This window comes from Cydia splendana, chromosome 26, assembly GCF_910591565.1.
Source record: "Cydia splendana chromosome 26, ilCydSple1.2, whole genome shotgun sequence".
NCBI lineage: Eukaryota > Metazoa > Arthropoda > Insecta > Lepidoptera > Tortricidae > Cydia > Cydia splendana.
In genome coordinates this window covers 1151214-1177093 of record NC_085985.1, presented here as the reverse complement: position 1 = coordinate 1177093, position 25880 = coordinate 1151214, and the positions used below count along the sequence as shown (strand labels likewise).

The 25880-nt window shown below is 38.1% G+C and overlaps 2 protein-coding genes across 3 annotated transcripts; both read left to right on the top strand.

The window, feature by feature from the left end:
• The first annotated feature begins 133 nt into the window (after window positions 1-133).
• LOC134803046 (uncharacterized) lies at window positions 134-21101 on the top strand. Its single transcript, XM_063775748.1, has 7 exons — window positions 134-357; window positions 761-914; window positions 12842-13036; window positions 13826-13950; window positions 14686-14785; window positions 20686-20874; window positions 21037-21101. The coding sequence occupies exons 1-7, from the start codon at window positions 214-216 to the stop codon at window positions 21099-21101; spliced, it is 972 nt and encodes a 323-aa protein (XP_063631818.1). The 5' UTR covers window positions 134-213.
• A 171-nt stretch (window positions 21102-21272) lies between these two features.
• On the top strand, window positions 21273-23533 carry LOC134803104 (gastrula zinc finger protein XlCGF57.1-like). 2 transcript variants are annotated; one of them, XM_063775813.1, is made up of 2 exons: window positions 21273-21389; window positions 22390-23481. In XM_063775813.1, the coding sequence occupies exons 1-2, from the start codon at window positions 21275-21277 to the stop codon at window positions 23304-23306; spliced, it is 1032 nt and encodes a 343-aa protein (XP_063631883.1). In that variant the 5' UTR covers window positions 21273-21274; the 3' UTR covers window positions 23307-23481. The 2 variants fall into 2 exon arrangements, 1 of the variants encoding a protein (XP_063631883.1); XR_010145938.1 differs by lacking the exon at window positions 21273-21389 and adding an exon at window positions 21791-21907 and having other exon boundaries at window positions 22390-23533.
• Window positions 23534-25880: the final 2347 nt, after the last annotated feature.

Sequence of the window (25880 nt, the reverse complement as noted above, 5' to 3'; positions counted from 1 at the left end):
CCATGTTATTGCTTTGGCATGCAGCGTTCCAGCTCGATTATTTCGATTATGAACCTAGTACAATCGACTTTATTTCGATTTTGAAAAGTTTTGCTTTATCTGTAGTTTAAAAAGAAATGTGCAAGATGGCGTCATTTTTTTCGCTTGTTCGAATTCCTTGTATTTGAGATTTGTCCCTTTTTGTTTATTTTGATTTTAAATTCAATTTTGATAATGGATGTCGAAGAGGATAAATTCTTCGGTTTGTGCAAATGTTGTCTTCAAGACGGCTGCTTCAGGAACTTGTGGGCTGAACATGAGGACAATGGGGTGGTGCAAAATTATGGGGAAATGCTCAACGAATGCTTTTCGTTACAAGTAAGTCATGGTTTTTGCCCGCTATATTCAATTTTGGCCATCAAAAAGATTTTGAAGTCTTGCAAGTATTTTAATTATGAATCCTTACAGACTCGGATACAACTTAACCGATTAAAGTAGGGTTATGTTGTTATTCATCTATTTGAAGGAAATAACCTATCTTATATTGTTTGGTACACTCTGACCGTACTGTTACTGTCTGTCCTTCGGGGCCCCCTGAGGATGGGGGCCCTAGGCACGGGCCCTGTGTGCCCTTATGGTAAAGACTTTGTTATATTATCTGAAATTCAGTTTGTTTGAAACTGATATTAATGTATTTTTCTAACTATAAAATGAGCAGACATTTGCCCACTCATTAAGATTAAGCTAAGAAAACAAAACTTACAATAAATCATGTTTACAGTGGCCGAAACCTGACAACTTTCATTTGGAGCAGATCTGCGAGGAGTGCTCCAAGCGCACAATGGATGCTTATAGCTTCCGACAGCTGGTCCTGTCGAGTCACAAGCAGCTTGTGTCCTGTGCTGAGCAGCCGTCTGAAGTTACAGAAGTTCTTGGTAAGGGCATGAGTATTTCCTATGATCATAAAGTAACTAGATGAAAACCCGGCTTCGCTCGGGTAAAATAAATAATAATAATAGATACTCATTTTGAATTGAGTAATTATTTACTTTTAGACTTCAAACCTTCATCATGGCGGTTACATACCTATCTCATCTCAGAAAACTTTAAATCCGTAACATACAGTTATAACTCTAAAAACTTACTATTTCGATATATCTAAAAACAAATATGTAATTAAAAAACCTAACCTAACCCACTTTTCTGGTAACAGTTCGGTTCTGTAAGGGTCGCAGTTCTAACCTAACCTAACCCACTTCTGGTTGCAGTTTGGTTCTATAAGGATTACAGCTCTAACCTGACCCACTGTTCTGATCGCAGATCGGTTCTGTAAAAGCCGCATTTATAACCTAACCCACTTTCCAATCTCAAAAGAGGGAACCCTTTTGTACCTACCCTTCATGGCACTAAAATAAAAGTACATATGGAAATTATGACTACGATTTCATTCTTTAATATTAAAGCCTGTCCGTTAAATATTAAATTCGATTACAAAAAAAATAAACAAAAACTGGATAAGTGCGAGTCGGACTCGCCCACCGAGGAGGGTTCCGTACTTTTTAGTATACGGCAACAGAAATACATCATCTGTGAAAATTTCAACAGTCTAGCTATCACGGTTCATAAGATACAGCCTGGTGACAGACAGACAGATGGACAGTGGAGTAAACTGAAATAAAGGTTCCGTCACACAGGCGCATTTTCCAGGCGGGGCGTGAGCGTTTTATATGAAAAAGCGGCGCGCCCCGCTCATGCGCCGCCCGCAAAACGCGCCTGTGTGACGGAGCCTTAAATGTCATATACTAAGAAAACCGGCTAAGTGCGAGTCGGACTCGCGCACGAAGGGTTCCATACTTTTTAGTATTTGTTCTTATAGCGGCAACAGAAATACATCATCTGTGAAAATTTCAACTGCCTAGCTACCTATCACGGTTCATGGGATACAGCCTGGTGACAGACAGACAGACGGACAGTGAAGTAAACTGAATAAATGTCATATACCTACTAAGAAAAACCGGCCAAGTGCGAGTCGGACTCGCGCACGCAAGGTTCCGTACCATTACGCACAAAACGGCAGAAAAATCACGTTTATTGCATGAGAGCCCCACTTTATTTATTTTATTCTGTTTTTAGTATTTGTTGTTATAGCGGCAACAGAAATACAATATCTGTGGCAATTTCAACCGTCTAGCTATCACGTTTCATGAGATACAACCTGATGACATACAGACGGACAGAGGAGTCTTAGTAATAGGGTCCCGTTTTTACCCTTCGGGTATGGAACCCTAATAAGAGTGTATAGATTTGTAACCCGTCAGCAATGTAAGTCCCTTGGAGATGCAGAGATCTAGTCTAAAGTCCCACTTACCATCGGCACTAACAGCTTTGTATGCTTGTTTGCCACCAACATGGCATTTTAAAACATATGAATAAAAACTTACTCATTTCATTTGTCATATCCAGTCTAGCATTGGCCCCGGTTAAATATTTATTTAATTTTGTTTTTAGTATTTGTTGTTATAGCGGCAACATAAATACATCATTTGTGAAAATTTCTACTGTCTAGTTATCACGGTTCATGAGATCATGGTGACAGACAGACGGATGGACAGATGGACAGCGGTGCCTTATTAATAGGGTCCCTTTATTACCCTTTGGGTATGGAACCCTAAAAAGTGATCATGGCCTCCAGTGCCCCAGGCTGGAATCGAACCAGCATCCCCTGCTATAGCAGCAGGTGCCTGTGCCATTTGGCCACCGGGCCCCAGTGGCATAGGTCGAATTTTTCCAAGTATATGCACTACTTACTGAAGGCTTATGGTGCCCCCTGGCCATCCCTGAGCCTAAATTAAATATTTTCTGAAAATAATTTGTTTTGTGTTAATAGGACAGTGAAGTCTTAGTCCCGTCCCATTGCCCTCCCCGTCCCGTCTCCCGGGGGGTCCCGTATTTACCTTTTGTGTACAGAACTCTAAAAATCAACCTTGTTTACTATGTACTAAGCTTCACTATGACTCTGAAATTTTAGCAGTATATTGTTTTAGTTGTCACCTGACTATTTATTAAAGTCAAACTCTGAAGTTGTTATTTACACTTTTATTTGAATAAGCATAAAATATATCTTATTATATATACTATCTATGTATATATCTTATTATCTTTTAACCTTATATTCAACTTACATTGTCTCCGGAGATCACTTATTAATAAATTAGCTTCATTCAATTCACTTTCCGATTCACTGATACGCCTCAAGTTTGATTCTTTGAAGCTAGTCTAAAGCACACATATCAAATATGTCCACCATACACTGTAGTTGTTCACACTGTTTTACACTGTCCATATAATCAGAGTGGAGTCAGCCAGTTCTTTAACTCGAGATTTTCTTTGAATTACTTTTGTGACTTCTTCTCACTTCACTTTCATCTCGCTCACTTATTAGTTTGTCATGCAAACTCCTTCAAGGTTGCTTTCCATCCAGGTGGCTAGCAGTGCCATGTTTGAAGCCTTTCTGAAATTAAATACAACTTAGTAGACATATTCAATATAAAATGTTTGTCCGGTCTGGCCTAGTGCGTGGTGACCTTGCCTATGAATGGTCTTGGGTTTGAATCATGGTAAGTGCATTTAATTAATGATTAAACGAACTTACCATAAGTGAAGTTCTATGCACATATGTATGTAAAAGTATGTTGTATCTCTGAACTAAATGATGGAAATGTCAGGTGTCAATACGTTTTTAAATTTATTACTTTTTTCTATTCTCTCAAATTCAGTGTTTCAGGTCAAGCATTACGTCTAAGTATGCATATAGGTAGTTTATACCTATCACAATTTATGTTTATTTAATGAAGATATTTCACAATAGGGTCAAGTATAAAAGGGAGGGCGGGATTCTAATCTATTCGACGAAGCAACTCGGATAATTATGATAGAACTTCACTTATGGTAAGTTCGTTTAATCATTAATTATCCTCTTTGCTTCGTCTTCTAGATTATAAATAAACACAATGTAGACCTTGAGAGCACTGACTTAATATTAGAAATAGACACACAGAGCGGAACAAAACGTCAACAAAATGTGGGTCAGAATGACATTAGCGGCAAATTTGCATTGATGATAAAAACGCCTACGTACATTTTGAGTCAAGATAAATGTTTTGTACGGAAAAGAACTTACTGTCGTAAGCATTAAGTGTCAAATTTGCTAACATTAGTACCAACACTGTTAAAACTTTAAGTCCGATGGCACTAAACGTAACGTCACCATTGTATTTACGTCAAACAACGTCAAACGAGAATAATGAACGAATGGAGTCCCTTTGGTACATTTTAATAGGTATTCCTGTACAGAAAAACCAAAGTAATAAATGAAACAAATTTAATTTGATCGGGAGTTCAAATAAAATTAATTCATGGTAACAGCCCGTGTAAGTTATCATAAAATAACTTTATTTTTAATAAGTATACGTCTTTAAATACTATTTTCCTTGAAATAAATTCAACTTATTAAATAACTGTGTATTTTAGATCTACATATACTCTTCGCACTTTCGTTCTTTGCAATATAGTGCACGGGGACATTTAGGTCGTTACTGGTACTGATTGGTTATGGTCTTTATCAAAAAAATCCTGAGGTTGTCACTGTGTTCAGACAGGTTTAGCATTTACAGTTAGTCGATGTAAGCCCTTATTGGTGTGTATATGTCAGAAACAGGGAAATGGGCCGAACACACAAGTGCCGTTTTGCCTTGTTTAAAATTGCATCACCCCTATCTCTTGCTATAATAGCAGTCCACTCTGCACGTCACATAGGTTTTCTTGGAAATCTTGAATTGATGGAATTCTGTTGTGGGGAAAAGCGGCAGATATTCAGACAATATTTGTGCTGCAAAAACGAGCTGTACGTTCCATCTATGGACTGGGCGCTCGAGTATCCCTAAGAGAGAAATTCAAAGGAGTTAACATTCTTACCGTTGCATCTCAATACATACTAGAGAATATTATGTATGTTCGGAAAAACATCCACGAATTCAAGGTTAACAGTGATATCCATAACTATAACACTAGAAACAAACATAAGCTTGCTGTGCCCGCCCACCGCCTCCGTAAGGTTAGTCTAGTCTAGTCTTTCGTCGGGAACTGTACACGTTTTTATAACAAAGTCCCCACTGATGTAGTGAATTTACCACTTCACAAATTTAAGTCGCACATTAAGCGCTCCTTGTTAAGTAAGGCGTACTACACTGTAAATGATTTTATAAACGATAGAGATGCCTTTAAGCAGGTAGCTTGATTTCATTAGTATAATAAGAGCTAAATAAATATTGTTTTTTTTTTTTTTTTTTTTTTTTTTTTTTTTTCATTGTGAATTAAATATGCTAGTGTCCAGTAGAATTGACACATGAGACAATGATGTTCTCGCTTGATTAAATTGTTTAATTTAATTTTAGTTTTGGACACTTGGAGACCTTATACATCTCTAAGTATTTATTTATATATTTTATTTTTATTTTTGATTGTACATACCTATATTTTTAATGTTTCTGACACTTAGAGACCTTTACATCTCTAAGTCAACTTAGGCTAGTAATTATGTGAAGCTATACTGTCTTTTTATGTAACATACGAGCACAAAATGCCGTGTCTTACAGCTACATGTTATTACTATTTTAATATTATTATAGGCCGGTAGCTTGAACATGTCATGCTCGCTTAAAAGTCTTTGCTTACGGTGGCGTCGTTGATCGGGTCGCCACTTTCCCGAATGAAGGTTGAGGGAGGCGATGGCTGAGATACGCGTCATACTCGTGAACGGGTGCTGTTTGTGGAGACTGGTCTGTTTAAGCTAACACAAGCTATTATACTTAGTAACTTTATTTTTATTAATTAATTACAGTGAGACGCCTCATTCTGCTCTCGTATGTTTCTTTTCTCTTAATGAATGTATTAATTATACAGGATATTGACTCTTGGAGACCCTATACATCTCTAAGGATAACTTGATAAACTATATAATCTTATAGTTCTGACACCTAGAGACATTTACACCTCTAAATATTATAGATTTTTTTTTTGTGTTTTGTATCTGTATTTTTTATGTAATTAGACATTAAGAGACCATATACATCTCTTAGTAATTGTAATACGTTAGATTGAATTGTTAGTTTTATTTTATAAAATTGTTGATGTTATTATTTTTGCTTGTAATTATGTAAATTCAATGATGACGTGTAAAAGTGCCCTTGTGGCCTATTTGCTTAATAAATGTTGATGTTTGATGTTTGATGTGAAACATAGGTAATATTATATCTTACGAATTCCATATAAAAATAAAAATAAGTATTGACCTCACATCGACTCATTAGATTTTTGTTCCTTCACATCCCTTCTTTGGTACTAACAAAATAATTTATTCAAAACCATGAAATTACCACCAGATTACATAAATTATGTAATGCTATCCAAAGAACTAACCGAAAGAAATACATTCCATGCTTTTTTCCTGTTTTATCATTGTTATTTTTGCATATTTTTACGACATTGTTGACAACTTCACATTTGAGCGGTCCATACAAGACTAAACGAAAAAGTAACGCGTGATTTGTTTCAACGTTACTTTTGCGGGGCCATTTTTTGCGGCTGATTGGGTATCCAGTTCTTATTCTATATCAATGCTTGAGAGGAATAGTGAAATATCGAATAAAATAAATAAACCAAGTTAATAATAAACAAATAAATTTAATACTTTAACCAAAAACAAATTGTCTGTAAATATTGAATGGTTACCAAAGTATTAACTCAATTAATTATAAAACATTAGACATAATAGTTTCGGCAAATGTTGAATTATCGGTCTCTTTAATACATCTGTTATAAAATTTACCAAATATAACTGAAGACCCGCTCCATCCAGCGGTTTTTCTTATTACATCCAAGTTTACTCCCAGACTATGCGCTTTAGAGGTCGCTGCATGTCGCGTACTATGTGCGGAAAACTTTGTGATATCTATACCGCATTCTCCTAAAGTCAAACGAATCCAACGACTTATCGTTTGTGAAGTTACTGGTTTAAGGTTTCTTTTTTTTTTTTTTTTTTTTTTTAGACTCACGAAGAGAGAATCGTGATTGTGACGTAACAATTTGGTTCTATCTATGTAAACAGATAGCGCCTTAACCGGACAAATTTCTGGCTTTACCAGAAATGCCGGTAAGATTAACATAGGTTGAGCCTCGAGGTTTTAATGAGATCGGGAATTTTAATAGTGACTTCGTTTATATGAAATTCAACATTACTTAAAAGAATTTTAGCCAATGTCTGAGCCCTGTGAGCAGTTACGAGAGCAACAAGCAACAAGTTTTCTAGTTATCTTGGTCAGGTCAAGATTTTGATTGGGGAACCAAGATGCTAGGTTATCTAATACTGTTGAAGTGTTCCATGTTTGATTATATTAAGGTAGAGACGGGCGCATTCTGTAAACGCCCTTGAAAAACCGTTTAACACGATCATCGTTACCAATATGCGCACCTAAGAGTAGGGATAGAGCAGATCTGCAGCTGTTTAAAGTACCGTATTGAGCATTAGCTTCATACAGCTGTGTAAGGAAAGTTAATATTTCTGTTATCGAGGAAGTGAATAAATCAACATTATTAGTAGTACAGAAACTGTGCCATTTCTTTAGGCAAGAATCATACTGCTTTATAGAATTATCAGATAGAGATGCAACCATTATATTGATGGATGACTGAGGAGTCCCATGTCTTACTAGCGTCTCCCGGATAAGACTCCGGCAACCAGGGTAAGTCGGCGGTGTACACTGCGATCGCTGGAATTAGATATGATCAAGTCGCTACTAGGTTCAAAATATTGGGGATTCGTAGCAAGTAGTTGCTTAAATAGGGGGAACCACGGCTGAGTTGGCCAAAAGGGGACTACCATTGTACCGGTAGCGTTGTCTCTTATGATTTTTCTTATCGTCTTTAAAATCATCGAAAAAGGAGGGAACGCGTAAAAGTAATATTTGTTCCATGGAATGGTGAAGGCGTTTATGGTAAGTGCGTGTGAATCCCTGTGCCAGGAAAGATATACATGACATTTTTTATTCTGGGAAGTAACAAAAAGATCTATTTCTGGCATACCGAATTGTTTAACGATAATCTTGAAAGCGGAATTATTTAGTTCCCATTCGATATCCGAGTGAGGACGACGCGATTCCGCGTCGGCCACAGTGTTATCTACCGATTTAATATAAGAGGCGTAAACAATAATATTCCGTGCCTCGCACCATTGCCAAAGATCCTTTGCAGCGCGGTGGAGATGAGGAAACTGCACACCGCCCGTTCAATTAATATAGGAAATTGCCGTCGTGTTATCGACATGAAGTAAGATTTGACAGTTTGACATGCCTTTAGCAAAAGTTTTTAAGCTATGAAAGGCTGCCATTTTTTCTAAATAGTTAATATGGTTGCGACTCTCCTCTACGGACCAAGGGCCACCCACAGTTTCCTCTCCACACGCCGCCCCCCACCCCGAGGTAGAAGCATCACTAAAAATTTCCAAGCAGTAGTCGTCGTACTTAATTTTGTTGATAGGTTTATTAATAGCGTGACACCACCAATCAAAGTTTAGACTTTGATAGACTTCAGCGTTTGAGGTATGTTCATATAGCTGTCAAAATTCTCTGGGTCATTGATTAAGCTGAGGTATTTTTGCCTTTCGAATTCTTTAGTGTAAAGCCGGCAATACTCTAGTGCATGACAAGCCAAGTTAAGCAGGCCGATTAAACGCACAAAATCTGTTATTTTGCACCGGCGGACAGTCTTAAAATGATTCAATTATTTCTTTATTTTATTTATTTTATCATCAGGCAAAGTAACTTGGAAATTTTTGGTGTCTATGATATAACCTAGAAATTTACACCTATTACTAGGTACTAGGTTGCTTTTCTCTTCATTTATAACGAAGCCTAGTTGCCGAAGAATCTTAACAATTGCTTTGTAGTTATAATATTGTCCAGACCAGACTCAAGTGTGCTTCCTATTAAGAGAAAGTCATCTAAATGTACAGAGGACAGGTAACCACATGCTCCGAGCAATTTGGTGACTGGTTTCATTATTTTGGTAAACACAAAGGGAGCAGTACTAAGGCCAAATGGTAATACATTAAATTCATACAGCTTTGAATTGAATTCGAATCGAAGATATTTTCGTGAGTTATGATGTATACGTATTAAAAAATAAGCATCCTTTAGGTCTAGAGTACTCATGAAACATTTCTCAGAAACCAGTTTTAGAGCAGTTCTTAAGTCTTCGAGTTTGAAATGTTCTGTATCAATGAATTTATTAAAGTTTTTGAGATTAAGGATAAATCTGTTTACCGTTTGGCTTTGGAATTAAAAAAAAAATGTTGACAAATATTGTCCATTGCAAGGTTCACATTCAGAAATAGCGCCAGATTTTAGCAAGTCTGCAATTGAATCTGAAATCTGAAGCTTTTCTTTAGTTGAGAAAGTTTTGCCTTTAGGAGCATGAACCTGCACCACGGGACGATGTGTAATTATCTCATACCCCGCTATCCAAGATAAAATAACCGGATCCGAGGTCAGTAATGACCATTGATAGTAGAAACAGGATAGTCTGCCAGTGTGACTCACCGATGTTCCATCTAGCGGCGGCTCGAGTACCTGTGGCGTGACGCTCGATACGATGTTCGCGAGCTGCTCGCATGCTGATTCCTGGAAGAAGCAGGCTCCCTGCTCTTCTGGCTCCCCTGATGCCTGCGTTTTTAGGCCCAGAAACTTTATTAGAAGACGTTGGTAATTTCAGATCGGCTCCCGACTTCGAAATGGGCTTTGCAGTTTTTAAGGTTTCGGCAAGTTCGGAACCGAATTGCATTTTATCTAGATGTTAGTTCTTCTTTGGACATTAAGTTAGTGAGAGCCTCGGCAATACACGATATTGCTCGATCTAGTTATTTTTGTTTCGACTCAATAGCTTTGTCTCGCTTTGTTACTGTATCTGAGACCGCAGCTTTTATTTCTGGATTGAGTTCTGGGGCGTCAATCAAGGGACAGTTGCTAGGAGGTAAGTACCTGTCGTATAGCTCTTTACTAAATTCCTTGGCTAAGCCATTAGTTGCAATATGCTGTAGTCGCTTTGCTAGATCGTTTTTTAGAATCACTTCTCTTGTCTCCTCAGATGATTCTACAGGTTGCGATGGCGACACTATCTGCGTATCCGATAAAGGAGTATCTTGTACGGGACAGGTGGGGGGGTAAATATATACTTATAAGCTGTTGATCGTCTGCATAATTATATGATGATGTACACATTGGCAGAGTTGTAGTTACGGCAAAGTGACGACCCCATAGGTTGCCCGTATTGCTCGTATATGTTCACGTCAGAACGTAAAGTGACAGTCCCACAAACTGCCCGCAGTACGAACCATACACGTGGAAAATGTTAAATTGTAGACATTCATATTAAACTTTATTCCGGTATATATATAATCACGTCAGTAAGCAAAGTGACAGCCCCAAAAACTGCCCGCAGTGCAAACCATACACGTGGAAAATGTTAAATTGTAGACATTCATATTAAACTTTATTCCGGTATATATATAATCACGTCAGTAAGCAAAGTGACAGCCCCAAAAACTGCCCGCAGTGCGAACCATACACGTGGAAAATGTTAAATTGTAGACATTCATATTAAACTTTATTCCGGTATATATATAATCACGTCAGTAAGCAAAGTGACAGCCCCAAAAACTGCCCGCAGTGCGAACCATACACGTGATAAATAATGATTTGTCGTGAATATCCAAAATTATTGTCGTTAATATGCTGAAAAAGAGACTCGTATAAAATGTTAAAGGACTGACCTTCCGTGTCCTCATCATGTCGGTGTCGTTTAATATTCTTCACTAGCTTCTTTATCTTGTGAAGCAAATAATCGTAGTCACGATCTTTATGCTTTCTCTTACCCATTGTATGATAGGTAAGCAATAAATCTTATTTATAACTGAAAAAAAAATGCTGTTTGTTATAGAACGTGTCTACAGGCGTAGCACTGAAAATTGTGAATGATGGAAATGTCAGGTGTCAATACGTTTTAAAATTTTTTACTTTTTCTATTCTCTCAAATTCAGTGTTTCAGGTCAAGCATTACGTGAAACTACATTGTGTTTATTTATAATCTATTCGACGAAGCAAAGAGGATAATTGTATGATGAGCCCAGATATTTCTTCCCGAGTCATGGATGTTTTCTATGTATTTAAGTAGGTACTTCCAAAGAGACTGAGATTTGTGTAAGAATGTCCCTATAATATTTATTTTTATTTATTTGTCAAATATATTTAAAGTGTTGACACTACATACATAATACTGATTATAAGGTAATGTATGTAGGAGTAAACTATCTCATACGTTAAGTAAAGAGAAATTGGACGTTGCTCACGACGCTATAAGTTATGAACTTTGTAACATGTAATGCTAATGTGTCTCACATATGCAATACAATGAGAACTATTGTCTTATAAACTAACAAAATAATAAAACAAATACTTACTCGCCCAGGTTAAATCCAAATTTTAACATCCGTTAAACTTGTAACTTCGGTTTCTACAAAGGCTGGTAAGTACAAAACGTAATGTAAATCACTGTTTATCGTTATTTATACAATTTTTACACTTCAAACTACACATTTCAGGGTGATTTCAGGCCTAACTGATTTTATTTAGTTTAGATTTCAACATTTCAACACTCAATTATTCAACACAATGTAATGACGTTGACGTGACAGAAGACCGTTCGAAAACTCAAATTCCTCTTTAGAGCGCTTCAATGTCAGAATAAATGGGATGGGTGCAAGATGAGATTGACGCCAATTTCTTTTCGGTCGATTTGATTATCCCGTCGACGCCTTTTTAGGCGTAATTAGAAAGAATGACAGAGATAATTTGCGAACTTCGGTGTTCGCGGTTACAATCCAGCTAACTAACATGCAACATATTCTGAACGCATCCATAGCTGTCAAATCTCAACCAACAAATTGAGCCTTTAGCATTGATTGTCGAAATTTTTTCACTTTTAAATGCAAAATACGCGACAATACGAATTTTGCGGATATATGTTCTCGATTCAAAAGTGTTATTTTTTTACGCTCTTTTGTTTGAGCATAATTTAATTTGTTTCTACCGTCAAAGCCGCTCGCGTTTATATATAAAGATTAAAGTAATTAAAGTAATATAAGTAAAAGGGAACATTCGTTTTCTTACCAAAACGCGCATAGTCACTACTATCAGTACCCCTACTTGACACGAGATGTCACAAGTGTAGCTACTGATGAAAAATGTACTACTAAAACAATTTACAACTAATATGATAAGCAGAAGGGGTTGAAAATAGACTTCCAGTTTATCCCATTATAATATTAGCTGTAAATTGTTGAGCCTTAGAGTTTTCGTTCGCCGAGACATCTATTGTCAACTAGCAGGACTGATAAATTCCGCTACTCGATGCTAGATGTCGACTACGAAATAACGCGCGTTTTGGTAAGAAAACTGATGTATGGAGTTACCGCTCTTTCATTACTTATATTACTCTATGCTATGCTATGATTTAACAGTCATAAGTCCCTGTATGACAGTTCTGGAAAGAGATGAAGTGCCTAGATTGTAATATCACCTACTAGCGATCCTAGGCTTTGCACAGGTTAACAAATTATACACCTAAACTTTCCTCCAGAATCACACTAGTAAGTGAAAACCGCATGAAAATCCATTCAGTAATTTTTGAGTTTATCACTCTGGAGGCAGAACATTGCAGTAATATCCCCTATTGACCACAATTTCTGTCACAGATTCTGAATCAGGAGAAATAACCCTGATTGTGAAAGAAGAGGCTTATGATGAAGAAACTGAAGAAATGGGGGAATATGAAGAAATTGGAGAATTTGAAGAAGTGGAGTATTTAGAGATGGAAGAGGAGAGAGAATACAAAGTGGATGTACTGAACGTGGGGGCTCAGCACACTCAGCAGGAACAACTTGTTGATGGTGAGTTTTTGACCGCGCAAACGCGACGCTTGAGCGAAGCGTTGTCGTTACATCTTGCGCAAAAATTCTTTCGTATGTTGGCTGCTCTCAGGTCAGCTCCACTCTACAGGACGTGAAATTTTGAGTAGGTTCAATATTTATAAGTTTTTTTTATTCCGTTTTAGGAATCTTTAAAAAATAGCGGCGCTACTAGGTTTTAGAGAGCCACTAGTTTTATCTCTTTTATCTTTTTGAACGGCGCGCCTATCGTGTGCGGCGTGATTATGAACCTTGTGGGAATGCATGAAGGTTGATATTGGGCTGTAGCCGGCGCGTCTATTGACGTCTTTGGCGGTCAAACATTGACGTATAATGTCTAAGGACGGGCTATTGGGGCACTAAAAATGGTACTAGTTCAGGGTGTTACTCACGAATTCCAGCGAATCGTGCAGTCTAACGCAACTAGTTGCGACCAATAGCGCGCGTAATGCCAACTTATCAACCAATCGCGCGCGTGATGCGAACTCCTCAACCAATCGCGTTGTACCGGTGTCACACCGTTGTACTGGCCCCTGTCATGCCTCATTATTATTGCCCGTAAAGCCAGTCCTTAGATATCTATGTCAATGCGGTCAAATGGTTAAGCAGCCCAACGGCAGATGTTGGGATAAAGTGCCTAGTTTTATTTCAGGGCCCAATACTTTACACACTGACACCGTAATATTTAATTATTCTACTACACGAAAATAAACATCGACATATAGATATAGTCAGGAAACCGAATTACAATTTTTATTAATTTCTTTTCAGACCCGGAGTATTACCCGGAAGTGCCCATTAAACAGGAAACAAGATGGCGGCCGAAGAAGAAAAGAGGCGAGCGCAAGCGTACATACAAGAACTACACCAACGACGACTTGAGGCAGAGCTTTGAGGTAATATTCTTGAAAGCTTATTTATTATACGACGGACGGACGGACGGACGGACAGCGGAGTCTTAGTAATAGGATCCCGTTTTAACCTTTGGGTACGGAACCCTAAAAACTGCCGTCTCATACATTTCGGTGAATCACATGTCAATGTTTTCTATGGAACAGAACAGCAGATTTTTTTGTCGCGATTGAAAAGTCGGCCCCAAAGTAAAAGTTATTCACTATGACCTACATTTCCCCTCAGAGTATTGTCAGACATAACAAGTTCATCCTGTATAAGTATGCTATATAATTGTTACATATTTTTCAATAAAGAGACGTCAAGATCGCGTAGCCTTTTTCTATGCTAAAAAACGATGTATAGCTTAACAGCTGAAATCTATGGCATTGTACGACGCCATGTTTTGTGGCGTTAGAATAATAAAGCGACCGGCGCCATCTTGTCTACTGCCATAGATAGTAGACAAGATGGCGCCGGTCGCTGCTGCAAAGGCTGCGTTCAGCTTATGATAGGGCCGTGCCGTACGGCTGCGTTCGTGGCCCACAAATGGTCTCGCCGGAAGATCAGCGCTGGCTCTCGGGTCCCTTTCGTGGTAAACTTTAACGCTTACCAATTTTATTAATATTTGTAGTTTTAGTTATACTCTTGTATGTAATCTTAGTTTTAAGTTTATCACGAATAAAATGCTTAATTCTAAAGCTACATTTTACTAACCGATAACTGTTTGATCTGTATAGGCGGCAAAAAGCGGTCGCATGACGGTCGCAGAGGCGGCCGCCGCCTTCAACGTGCCGCGCAAGACTGTCGCCGCGCGGTTACTCAACGACAGGAGAGGCAGTGAGTACTTTATTTAACTAATTTTTTTCTATATCTTTACGAGGCGTGCGTGGGGTCGAAGCCAACAGCGCAGAGACCCTTTAAGACAATTTAATCTAAATTAGAGATGGGCCGAATATGGACTTTGCCGAATACGAATATTTGGTTGGGCTAAAACTGCCTAAAATGCTGAAAACAAGTTCATTCAGGTCCACGGTCTGCACTCATAAAACACGTCATAACATAACATAACTAGCGGACGCCCTTAAAAAAAATTTTGTTTATGCGGTAAATATTCGGCAGTTCGAACCGAACTATTCGGCCGAATACGAACATTGAGAAATATGCCGAATACCGAATATTCAACCCATCTCTAATCTAAATGCAAGGAAGGAGCGCATAATATGATACATCCGGAAATGGTCCCCGCCAGGTGCAAAGACTATTGCTATTTTTATTATTGCTGCACTATTATTTTATTTTTTTCATTAAGAGGGGTATTCACCAAACTAACTGTTGTAAAACTTTATGCCTCACTTACCCATACCAAAGACATATTACCTATAGAGCAGCAGAACAGGCCGAACCTCTCACTTGCGGCCCGCGAGCCTCCCTGGCCATTTTGTATCTAATATTGACAAACGACAATGTCTGATAAAGTCATAAATATTAACAAAGTGTGGCCCGCGTCAACTTCGTTAAGGCTGTGCATCGCAAAATAACAGGATCTTAGAAAGGTGGCAGTGGCTAGCCCCGGAAATAAACAGATGTGATTTTCGGATATATGTTTTTTGACTATATGATAAGAGATTTCATGCTAGTCGAAACACGAATGCTTAAAATTTTCTCGATAGAAAATAAATCCAAAGTTACCTCTTCATTTTCCTTAAGTACCTCAGTGCAACTAGAAAACACATCCATATCCAGCATAATCCACTTTAAAGTAAAGGTTTTCATCTCGTCTTAATTGTCATAGCAAAGAATATTTACTTATTATCATTATACCGACGGATTTATCATCGTTTTTGATTTTATGAATTCAACTGAAAACGCCCATTTTACGCAATTCGGCTTCTCATTCTGTCATGCGTCAAAGTCATAAGTGCATCCTTTATGCCAGTAATGTTAGATGGCCGTCGGGCCTCAAAGAGGTAAGACCTATGTCAAATCGCGCAGCGCTCCGGATTACGTAAAATTTACATATCCAATAAACGATGAGTCGTAGCTCCATTGAGTAGTAACGGAATCGGAGGTCTACTACAGGTGGTGACATCTTTACAGGCCTATACGTTACGCATGTGTGCGTGTTTGCTTAGCTAAGTCAAAATATATACTCTTTGAACAATTACAACGGGTTAGGAAATTTCGACAGTTGTTGTAATGTATTGGTGGCTGTGTGATATTAGGCATCAGTGAAAATTGCGTCGCCTATGAGTGACCGATCTTCGGTTCTAACCTGAACCATCCTCAACTTTTTGTATTTTTTTTTCGAAAATATCTATAAAAATATTATTTTTGCTTATCTTATTGTAATATAAAAATAAATCGTAAAATAAAATTTTAAAATAAATCTTGTCTGTTTCATACGCAAATAAATTAAAATTATTGAAATATGTGTATTAATAAAATAATTACTTATGATATTTTAATATTACGAAAAGTTTTATTCGTAAGTATTTATTCATACCTATTTGTTGTATCTTCTAGGACTCTAGGTCACATTATAATTATTTAAGTACCACTAAAAAAAGATCCCTACTTACAAAAACTCACACGGTTCGGGGTTCGAACCCGCGACCATAGGTTTGAAAGCCGCACGCCAGTACAATTTCACATACCTAATTTATAATGAATAATGACAGGATACTGTGGAAAAAGTGAAATATGTAATACACTGTACTCTGTTACTATCATTATACAGTTTGTTTTAGCTTGACTAGGAGGAATGAGGAAAACGTGCCGAGCGAGAGGCTTAAATCTATCTGTCCCTTTCTTAAAGTTGCCAATTAAAGAAATGATGATTGGTTTATGACATTTGTTTTGAAATTCATTGTTTCAACATAATTTGTCGGTATTTTTGGCATACATTTAATTACTTTGACAAATTTTGCTTTTTAGTATGTTGCGATGACTCAAAACGTGTCGCCTGGGTTACCAGCGATTTTTATAATAAAACTTTATTGAGTCGAAAGAAATGGTTGTCTACTATACTGGGTGGAAAAAAATAATAGGCTCTGGAGGGAAAGTGCCTTAAAACCTTAAGTTGGCTCATTTTACTTAAATTAAAAACTTATACCTAAACACACTCGATCAATTAATAAATTAACTCTCAAATTAAACACTCTTTTATTTTTTTTAAGAAACATCTATAGTTGGTCAAGCAGATCTTGTCAGTAGAAAAAGGCGGCAAAGGATGATGTTTCGCTCCCATACAAGTTTGGCCCAACACTCGCTAAAACATGGGAGGTATATTATCAGGCTCTAAACATGAAATGGAAGTCCCGACAGTAATTAGAAATTCACGGACACTTCACAGAACATTATAAAAGCGGGATTTCTCTACGATTTTGAGGTTAGAAATTCTGCCGTAATGGGTATCAATAAGGTATCATCGTACGGATATGTTAAATATTATTATGCCTTATTACAAGGAAATAAGGTGCCGTAAATAGTGTAAACATATCCATGATATTAGGCATTTAAAGGCTGTCAAGGAACAAAAATCGAATGAGTTGATATTACGTTAATAGATTTTTTTAAATACCTATGATAATACATACATTCAATACGCGTTCCATAAATTAATAAGCCATAACATGCGAACCGGAATAGAGTATAACAGTTAGAGCTATTTTATAGTAAAAATTGTTATAGCATCAAATGTAAAACCAATCACTTAAGTAATAGTTATTTGTTTTACAAGGGGGCAAAGTTGTTGTTTAACCGCTCGTGCTAATATTGATACCCGAGCAAACGAAAGATCCCAAAGTTGAACCACGAGCGTAGCGAGTGGTTCGAAAATGGAATCTTGAGCGTTGCGAGGGTTTCAAAGCACGAGAGTTAAACAAAATTTGCCTCCGAGTGAAACACAACATTTTTCACCACACCAACCCGAAGCAAATATATCAAACAAAATCAAACCAAATAAATCCAAATAAATGTTTTTAAATATTTATCATCCAAAATCATCATTTAAAAGTCAATTCTACCAGCAAACATAAGAAAACAACTCAAAATTTGCATTTGATTACTTTGCCTCACATGTGAATAAAATGCAACTTTGCTATCAGTTTTTGAAGTGCAAAGTAAGCCTTTCCGAGCTGGTGTGGTGAAAACATATTTACTTCAGTTCCAGAGAGAGAAGGGAATATAGTAACCATCACAGGATTGTTATAATAAATTCAATAACTTTTCCAAAAAAGAAAGTTTGTTTATGTTTGCCTAAAAGGCAGTTAATAATAAACTTAAATTATTTCAAATAAATTAGGATTCTTAAGTTGTAGGTTTTTATCATATACGCAATTTATAAATAAGTTATATATACATTTTCCCTTTACTTTTAGTTTAAGATGTGGGCTACTTTCCCACTTACACTTATACCTACTCTTATACCTACACTACACTTAACTAATATTAATACACTTATATAAAACATAATATTAATATATACACATATTTATTTACATACATTTTATACATTTATTTACATTTATTCAATAATAATATACACGTTATATTTACATATCGTCCGTCAATTCTTGACGTTGCCAACAAGTCGGGTGCAATGCACACGCGCACCGCGATAGCATTCCTTTGTTCAGAGCGGCCGGTTCTGAGACCCGCTCCTGTGCCGGCCGGCCATCGCCGCGCCCCGCTTCAGTCTATGCACATTACTGACGCGAAACGCATGTCGCTTGTGACCGCTAGACGCATTACGTTCGCTATCGCTTTTGCTTTTGTTGACGCTTTATTTCTATTTCTTCCGTACTGTTACCTTCTGTGTTTCTATCTTCCGAACTTTGGACATTCCTTCTGTGTTGTATATATTATTGACATTATAATATTTATTGGAGAAAGTGGACGTTTGGATTACTGTGGCTGAGATACGTCACGCACCCTATCTACACCCCCATAAAGTAGGTATTTTAATGTATTTTTAAGTCTATATAGTATAAATATTCGTGTTTTAGTTTAGTTACTTTAAACCTATTTTTGTGTTATTCATACCCTGATATCAAATAACGTTTTATAAAAAAAAACAATAATCAATTTTAAAGAAGAAATAAACGACTCCAATGGGGAAAGCCGGTGAAAGTTAATTGTAAATTGGTGCTCATCTAGATTTCATACCATCAAATAAATATGTAATAATTAATATGAAAACACAATCCATAGCGACTCTATTCGTTCTATATTCGTTCGCTATTCACACACTATTCACTTTTGACGTAAGTCATTTGGGCATGTTACAATTAAAGTCATTGGAAAAAAAGTTTTTACTGTATCGCAGTTCTGTTTGCAATTTTGATACTTAGTGCTTAAAACAGTATGTCGTTAGTGGTATGAATGTTTTTCTTTGAAGAACATTATAAGTAAGCGTTATTAGCATCAACCATCAGGAACATCGTAGAAATGTATTCTGCTGCCATACATTTTTGTTTAGCTCTAGACGTCCATTTATAAACTGTCATTGATTCTATGTAATGGCGCAGGATGTGTTGATTTGGTTTAATTACTCTTTTACTTATTTTTGTTACTAAGAAGTGTCCGTTGGAATCTAATATATGTATGAGATTGTAAGAAATATGATTAAATTTATCATATATATGTCGGCGGCCGATCGTAAGATCAGGCATATCGTGAAATTCCTAGGCATATCGTGAAACGTGAAAATCTTTGACTCGTTCCCTGAGTCGACGGAGCCCCGCGGGCTCCTATTTCTGGGCAGTTTGCCCTTCGGGCATCTGAAGCAACCTAACGAACCTATCCTACCTATGTATTGGTTTAATGTGACTATCGTCAAAACATTACACAGGAACATTACGATCTGCCTGATCTTACGATCGGCCTACGACATATGTATGCTTATCGAATGGTAGGCTAAATTCGGCGTGATCCTTTGAAAAATGTAGGCGCGAATAGAAGGATATCGTCTCATAGACCAAAGTATTTAACTATCTATCGGTGTATATACCTATGTACTTAGAAGTCTAAAATATCGTTTATAATAATAATAATAATAATAATGAGTTGGTGGCAAATAAGCATACGGACCTCCTGATGGTAAGCTTTCGCCGTAGCCTATGGACGCCCGCAACCCCAGGGTTGTAGCAGCGATATATTTATACTACGTACATGAATAAAATGTAATTCCATATCAATAAGGTTGTAATTTGCATTTAGTGACCGTAAATCCCAAGTAAATTTATTTTCATCATATTTTAATATTTTACCAAAAATAATCTTCTCTCTTTTCTTGTGTTATTTTCTTATTATCAATACTCTTATAATACTTACAATTAACTATGCTGTTAGCATCTTCCAAAAATCAACAATAAAAACTGGCTACGTAGTCTTAAGTTTATTACAACAATATATGTAATTATTTTATTATTTGCCATTAGTAACAACGCCATCTATTTCTTTTCTGTCCGAATTTAAGTTCCTGGCGGACCGCGTTACGCGTTATGGTAGTTAACTGTTTTGAAGTTAGATGGAGTTCAAGTGCACCGCGAAGCGCTTCCATGTGTGCGTGCTAGCGGGGGGGACGAAGCTAGCGGGTGTGGCTTACGAAACGCTATTCGCGGCTTTGGTAGGGCCTTAACTACTATGTGGCCCTTGGCTGCTCAAAGCTTACGTTTGTTTTTTGAATCTTTTACAATTAATAATTCTTTAAATTAAACTAATTGATCTTATTTCAGTTCCTATAGCCTCGAAGTCTGAGAAAGACGACGGTCTGATGAAGGAAGTGAAGACCCTCTTAACTTACACCAATATGACGCCATACAAGACCCGTACGGCGCACTACCACTGCGCTTACTGCGGCACGGATGGACCCCTGTTCGAGGACACTGACGAGTTACGGACCCACACAAGGACGCAGCATGCAGGTATGATCCACAATATGACCCTAACATGGCCCCCAAGGTGTCCGCTAACATGACTAACATGACCTTAAAAGACCACCAATATGACCAAAACATGGCCCCAAGATGTCCTCTTATGTGACCACAATATGGCCCCAATGTGACACCAACATGGTTCCATATAAGACCTGTTCGGCGCACCACCACTGCGCTTACTTCGGCACGGATGGACCCCTGTTCGAGGACACTGACGAGTTACGGACCCACACAAGGACATAGCATGCAGGTATGATCCGCAATATGACCCGAACATGGCCGCTAAGGTATCTTCTAACATGACCTTAAATGACCACTAATATGACCAGAACATGGCCCCAAGATGTCCTCTTATGTGACCAAAATATGGCCCCAATGTGACACCAACATGGTTCCATATAAGACCTGTTCGGCGCACCACCACTGCGCTTACTGCGGCACGGATGGACCCCTGTTCGAGGACACTGACGAGTTACGGACCCACACAAGGACGCAGCATGCAGGTATGATCCACAATATGACCCTAACATGGCCCCCAAGGTGTCCGCTAACATGACTAACATGACCTTAAATGACCACCAATATGACCAAAACATGGCCCCAAGATGTCCTCTTATGTGACCACAATATGGCCCCAATGTGACACCAACATGGTTCCATATAAGACCTGTTCGGCGCACCACCACTGCGCTTACTGCGGCACGGAAACAGGGGTCCTGTTTGAGGACACTGACGAGTTACGGACCCACACAAGGACATAGCATGCAGGTATGATCCGCAATATGACCCGAACATGGCCGCTAAGGTATCTTCTAACATGACCTTAAATGACCACCAATATGACCAGAACATGGCCCCAAGATGTCCTCTTATGTGACCAAAATATGGCCCCAATGTGACACCAACATGGTTCTATATAAGACCCGTACGGCGCACTACCACTGCGCTTACAGCGGCACGGATGGACCCCTGTTCGAGGACACTGACGAGTGACGGACCCACACAAGGACACAGCATGCAGGTATGATACACAATATGGCACTAATATGACCCCTAACATGGCTTCAAAATGAGCCCCAAGATGTCCTCTAATAACCAACATGACCCCATAAATGGCCACCAACATATCTGGCTCTATGTCTTGCGTACTATATAACTAAATAATTTCGATTTTTACGTTTGGCGGCCCTTTGTAAACAAACCGCCTTGATGCATCAATATCATGTTTATTCGTAACAAATTATCTAGAAGAAGAAGAAACACATTTATTGTAAAAACCTACTACAGACAGCGCCACTTCAGATACAAAAAAAAAAGAGAGAAGAACTTACTCACTAAAACACTTAAAGCTAGATCTAGGAAAGCTTGTCAAAAAAAAAACTGGTTAAGGCATAGTATGTATAAGTTACGCTATGGTTGATAAGTGCTAGTGCTGCACTCTGGCGGCAGAACATTGCAGTAACACCCCCTATTCAAATGTATAACATATAACTTCTTTCTCAGGCGAAAGGACCAAAGCCGTAGAAAATTTCCTGCGTCCACTCTGGCTCAACGAGATCCTCAAAGTTGACATCGACAACCTCCTCTGCACCATCTGCTGCACCGCTTTGGTGACATGGAACGACATGTTCAAACACCTCACCGAGAAACATGGCCTGGTCTTCGACGAGGCATACAATAGAGTCATACCTTACATACTGAAACCGGACCTCCTCTGTGCCCTATGTAAGGCTAACTTCCCGAATTACCACCATCTGGACTCACATATGAATGCCCATTATAATAACTACATGTGCTCCGAGTGTGGTGACACTTTCCTCGCTTCATCCCGCTTGAAGAAACATCTTAAAATCCATGACACGGGGAGATTTATATGTGATGAATGCGGGAAAGTGTTCAGTTTAGATAAATACAGGAAAAAACATGTAGAATTAGTACATAAGCAGGAACAGAAAATACAATGTCTATATTGTCCGGAGAAATTCCTAAACACTTATCCTAGACATTTACATGTTTTAGAACACCATAGAGAGAAAGTTAAAACGATAACCTGCGAGTTGTGTGGAAAGACTTTCGATTGGCGACCATACTTTCTAGCTCATGTCCGAAGGAAACATAATAACGAAAAAAATTACATTTGCAAATATTGCGATAGAAGATTTTTCATGAAAGTTGAGTGTAAGCGACATGAAATGGCGGCACATTTGAAAGTGAAGACCAAGTGTAGGGTGGTGGCCCAATTGCCTCAAAAGCCGGGGAAATATGCTTGTAGTTTTTGCGGTAAGCAGTATTTAAATAAGAATTGTTTGATAACGCATTTCAACACGCATGAGGTGGTGTTGGATGCTGACCAGTTAAACGCCATTACTGAGAGCTGTGCGCTTAGTCAAAATGGGCTTAATACTTCAATTGACTCTTAAGAATCCTACTAAAATGATTGGTAACACCAGGCTCCTATTTCACCACGGTGACAGGTGCGACAATTCGACTTATCTCACTGTTGCTGACGTCACAGGCATCCATGTGCTACGGTTACCGTTTACCATCGGACGGGCCGTATTCCTGTTTGTCACCATCATTGTATTATTAAAAAAAAAACTTTTTTATATCGGCAAAAAACAGGTATTTCTCTTGCGATGTTTATGATGATAATAATGACAATTGTCGCAAGATTTATAAGAACTTTCGGTAATTCTTGACAGCAAATGAGTTCTGTGTCGGAATTTCGTGACAATTGTCGTGTTTCTTGTGACAATTGTAGTAGTAGTAGTAGTAGTAGTAATCACTTTATTGTACACAACACAGGTTTACAAAAATAAATTACAGTAATGGAAGTACAAAGGCGAACTTATCCCTATAAGGGATCTCTTCCAGCTAACCTTCGATTAGATGAGAGGAAAACTCCAGTCAGGTCAGATAGACAAACTTACGGGATACAGTAATATTTACAATTGTCATTGGCTTCGCAAAATAAGTACTTATTAACTGGCGATATAGTGGAGTTTTTTTTAATTAACATGTTGGTGGCAAACAAGCACACCGCCCGTCTGATGGTAAGCGGTTACCGTAGCCTATGGACGCCCGTGACGTGAGTAACAGTGATGTCGACAATTGTCGCACCTGTCACGGTGGTGAAATAGGGGCCAGAACATGGTACCATGTCCATCCATGGACCATGGTCCATGTATTGACCATTGTCGAAATACGTATAGTCATTGATTGTGTCGAGTGCTCGAGTGATATAAGGTACAAGGGACCATAGTCTAATAAAACATGGTCTTCCATTCCCAGAGTGACACGGGCCTACGTCACAACAACATGGCCGCTATATATAGCGCTATCGCATATTATCATATAGCGCTGTCGCATGATGACGTAGGCCCGTGTCAGTTAGGTGACCTAGAAAAGACGGGAATGGAGTACCAGGCGGAGTATATTATTATACCATGCAAGGGACGATTTTTATTTTCACCGTACAAACTCCCAAAACGAAAAAATGATCGACCAAAGACATGTTATAAGTCGAATATTGTGTTATATATTATATAAAATGAAATCTTAGAGCATTTAGTAACTGGAGATGTCATCGCTGTCATTTTCTGTACGAAACAGTCTGCCGATTTTTGCGGGGGAGGGGACGTCAAATGTATTCCTATTTCTACATGATTTGTACGTAACGTACAAATAGCCATGTCAGTCCATACAAAAGTTTGCACAATTGTGCGAGTTTTTCGGCAGAGGGGTAAGCTCTTAATGGCCACTCCAGTTAAATGCTCTAAGAATTAAATAAATGAGTACAGTTTTATATCGCAGAGTTGTGAGCTAACCGCAAACGTCGAATCACTTAGTTTTAGGACTTTATTTGTGACGTTCCATGGGAAAAGGTACCTTATGGCGGTTGGCGCTCACGTCGTGTAGCACCGTATGTCTGTATCTTTAGGTATTTAAATAAAAGATGATAAAAGTAAACAAACAATTTGTACATTTTCGGGTAGTTATAACATTTATTGGTTAACCGACCAAATACAAACCCGCCTGGATCTGTCACTGAACGGCTTGACTAACCTACATTATTTGATCATGTAATGTTTTCATCTACCCTCAACTGGCTTAAGGAGCCATATGAGGGTAGATTTTGTTTACTTTGATTTAAATACCTAAAGATACAGAGTATAGTAGCGGAGCGTCGTTAATAATAGCGTAAGCGCCAACCGCCACAAGGTACCTTTACCGTGGGACGTCACATTTTATGATAGTAAAGCATAAATATACTTAATGATGTGTTTTAGTATTTTTAATAAAGTTAATGAAAACACTTTTTAGTCTTGTTTATTATTATTTACCCGACTACGGCGAAGCACAAGGAGTTATACATTTTGGGTTTTGTTTGCATGTAGAGACCGTCTCAAGTAAGCTAAAACAATGTAAAAAAATTTTAGAATAATACTTGATTGAGTCATTATCACAGCGAACTCTCAATACCTAGTCTTAAGTGCCATAGATGGACCCTATGGATGGGCACTTTGAAAATTTCCAAAAAAACGAAACGGGCCCGTTTCTCAAAAGGTTGTGACTTGTGATACAAAGTGGAAATCCCTTTCTAAGAAAAGCTGTCGAAAAGTGACATCCGCTTGTATCACAAGTTACAACCTTTTGAGAAACGGGCCCCTAGTCTTCTAAAAAGAAAAATTCTACCTAACTACTGATGATTTTATTGCCGTTTTTTTGCGTAATGGCACGGAACCCTATGTGCGCGCGTTCGACTGGCACTTGGCCGGTTTTTATATTATAGATGGTCAAGCAAATCTTGTCAGTAGAAAAAGGCGCGATATTAAAATTTTCTATGAGACGATATCCCTTCGCGCCTACATTTTTCGAATTTGCCGCCATTTTCTACTGACAAGATCTGCTTGACCAACTATATTTACTATCTACGGCGGTTCATATATCATAAGATTTACATACATAGGTATGTTCCTACTAATGACTCACCT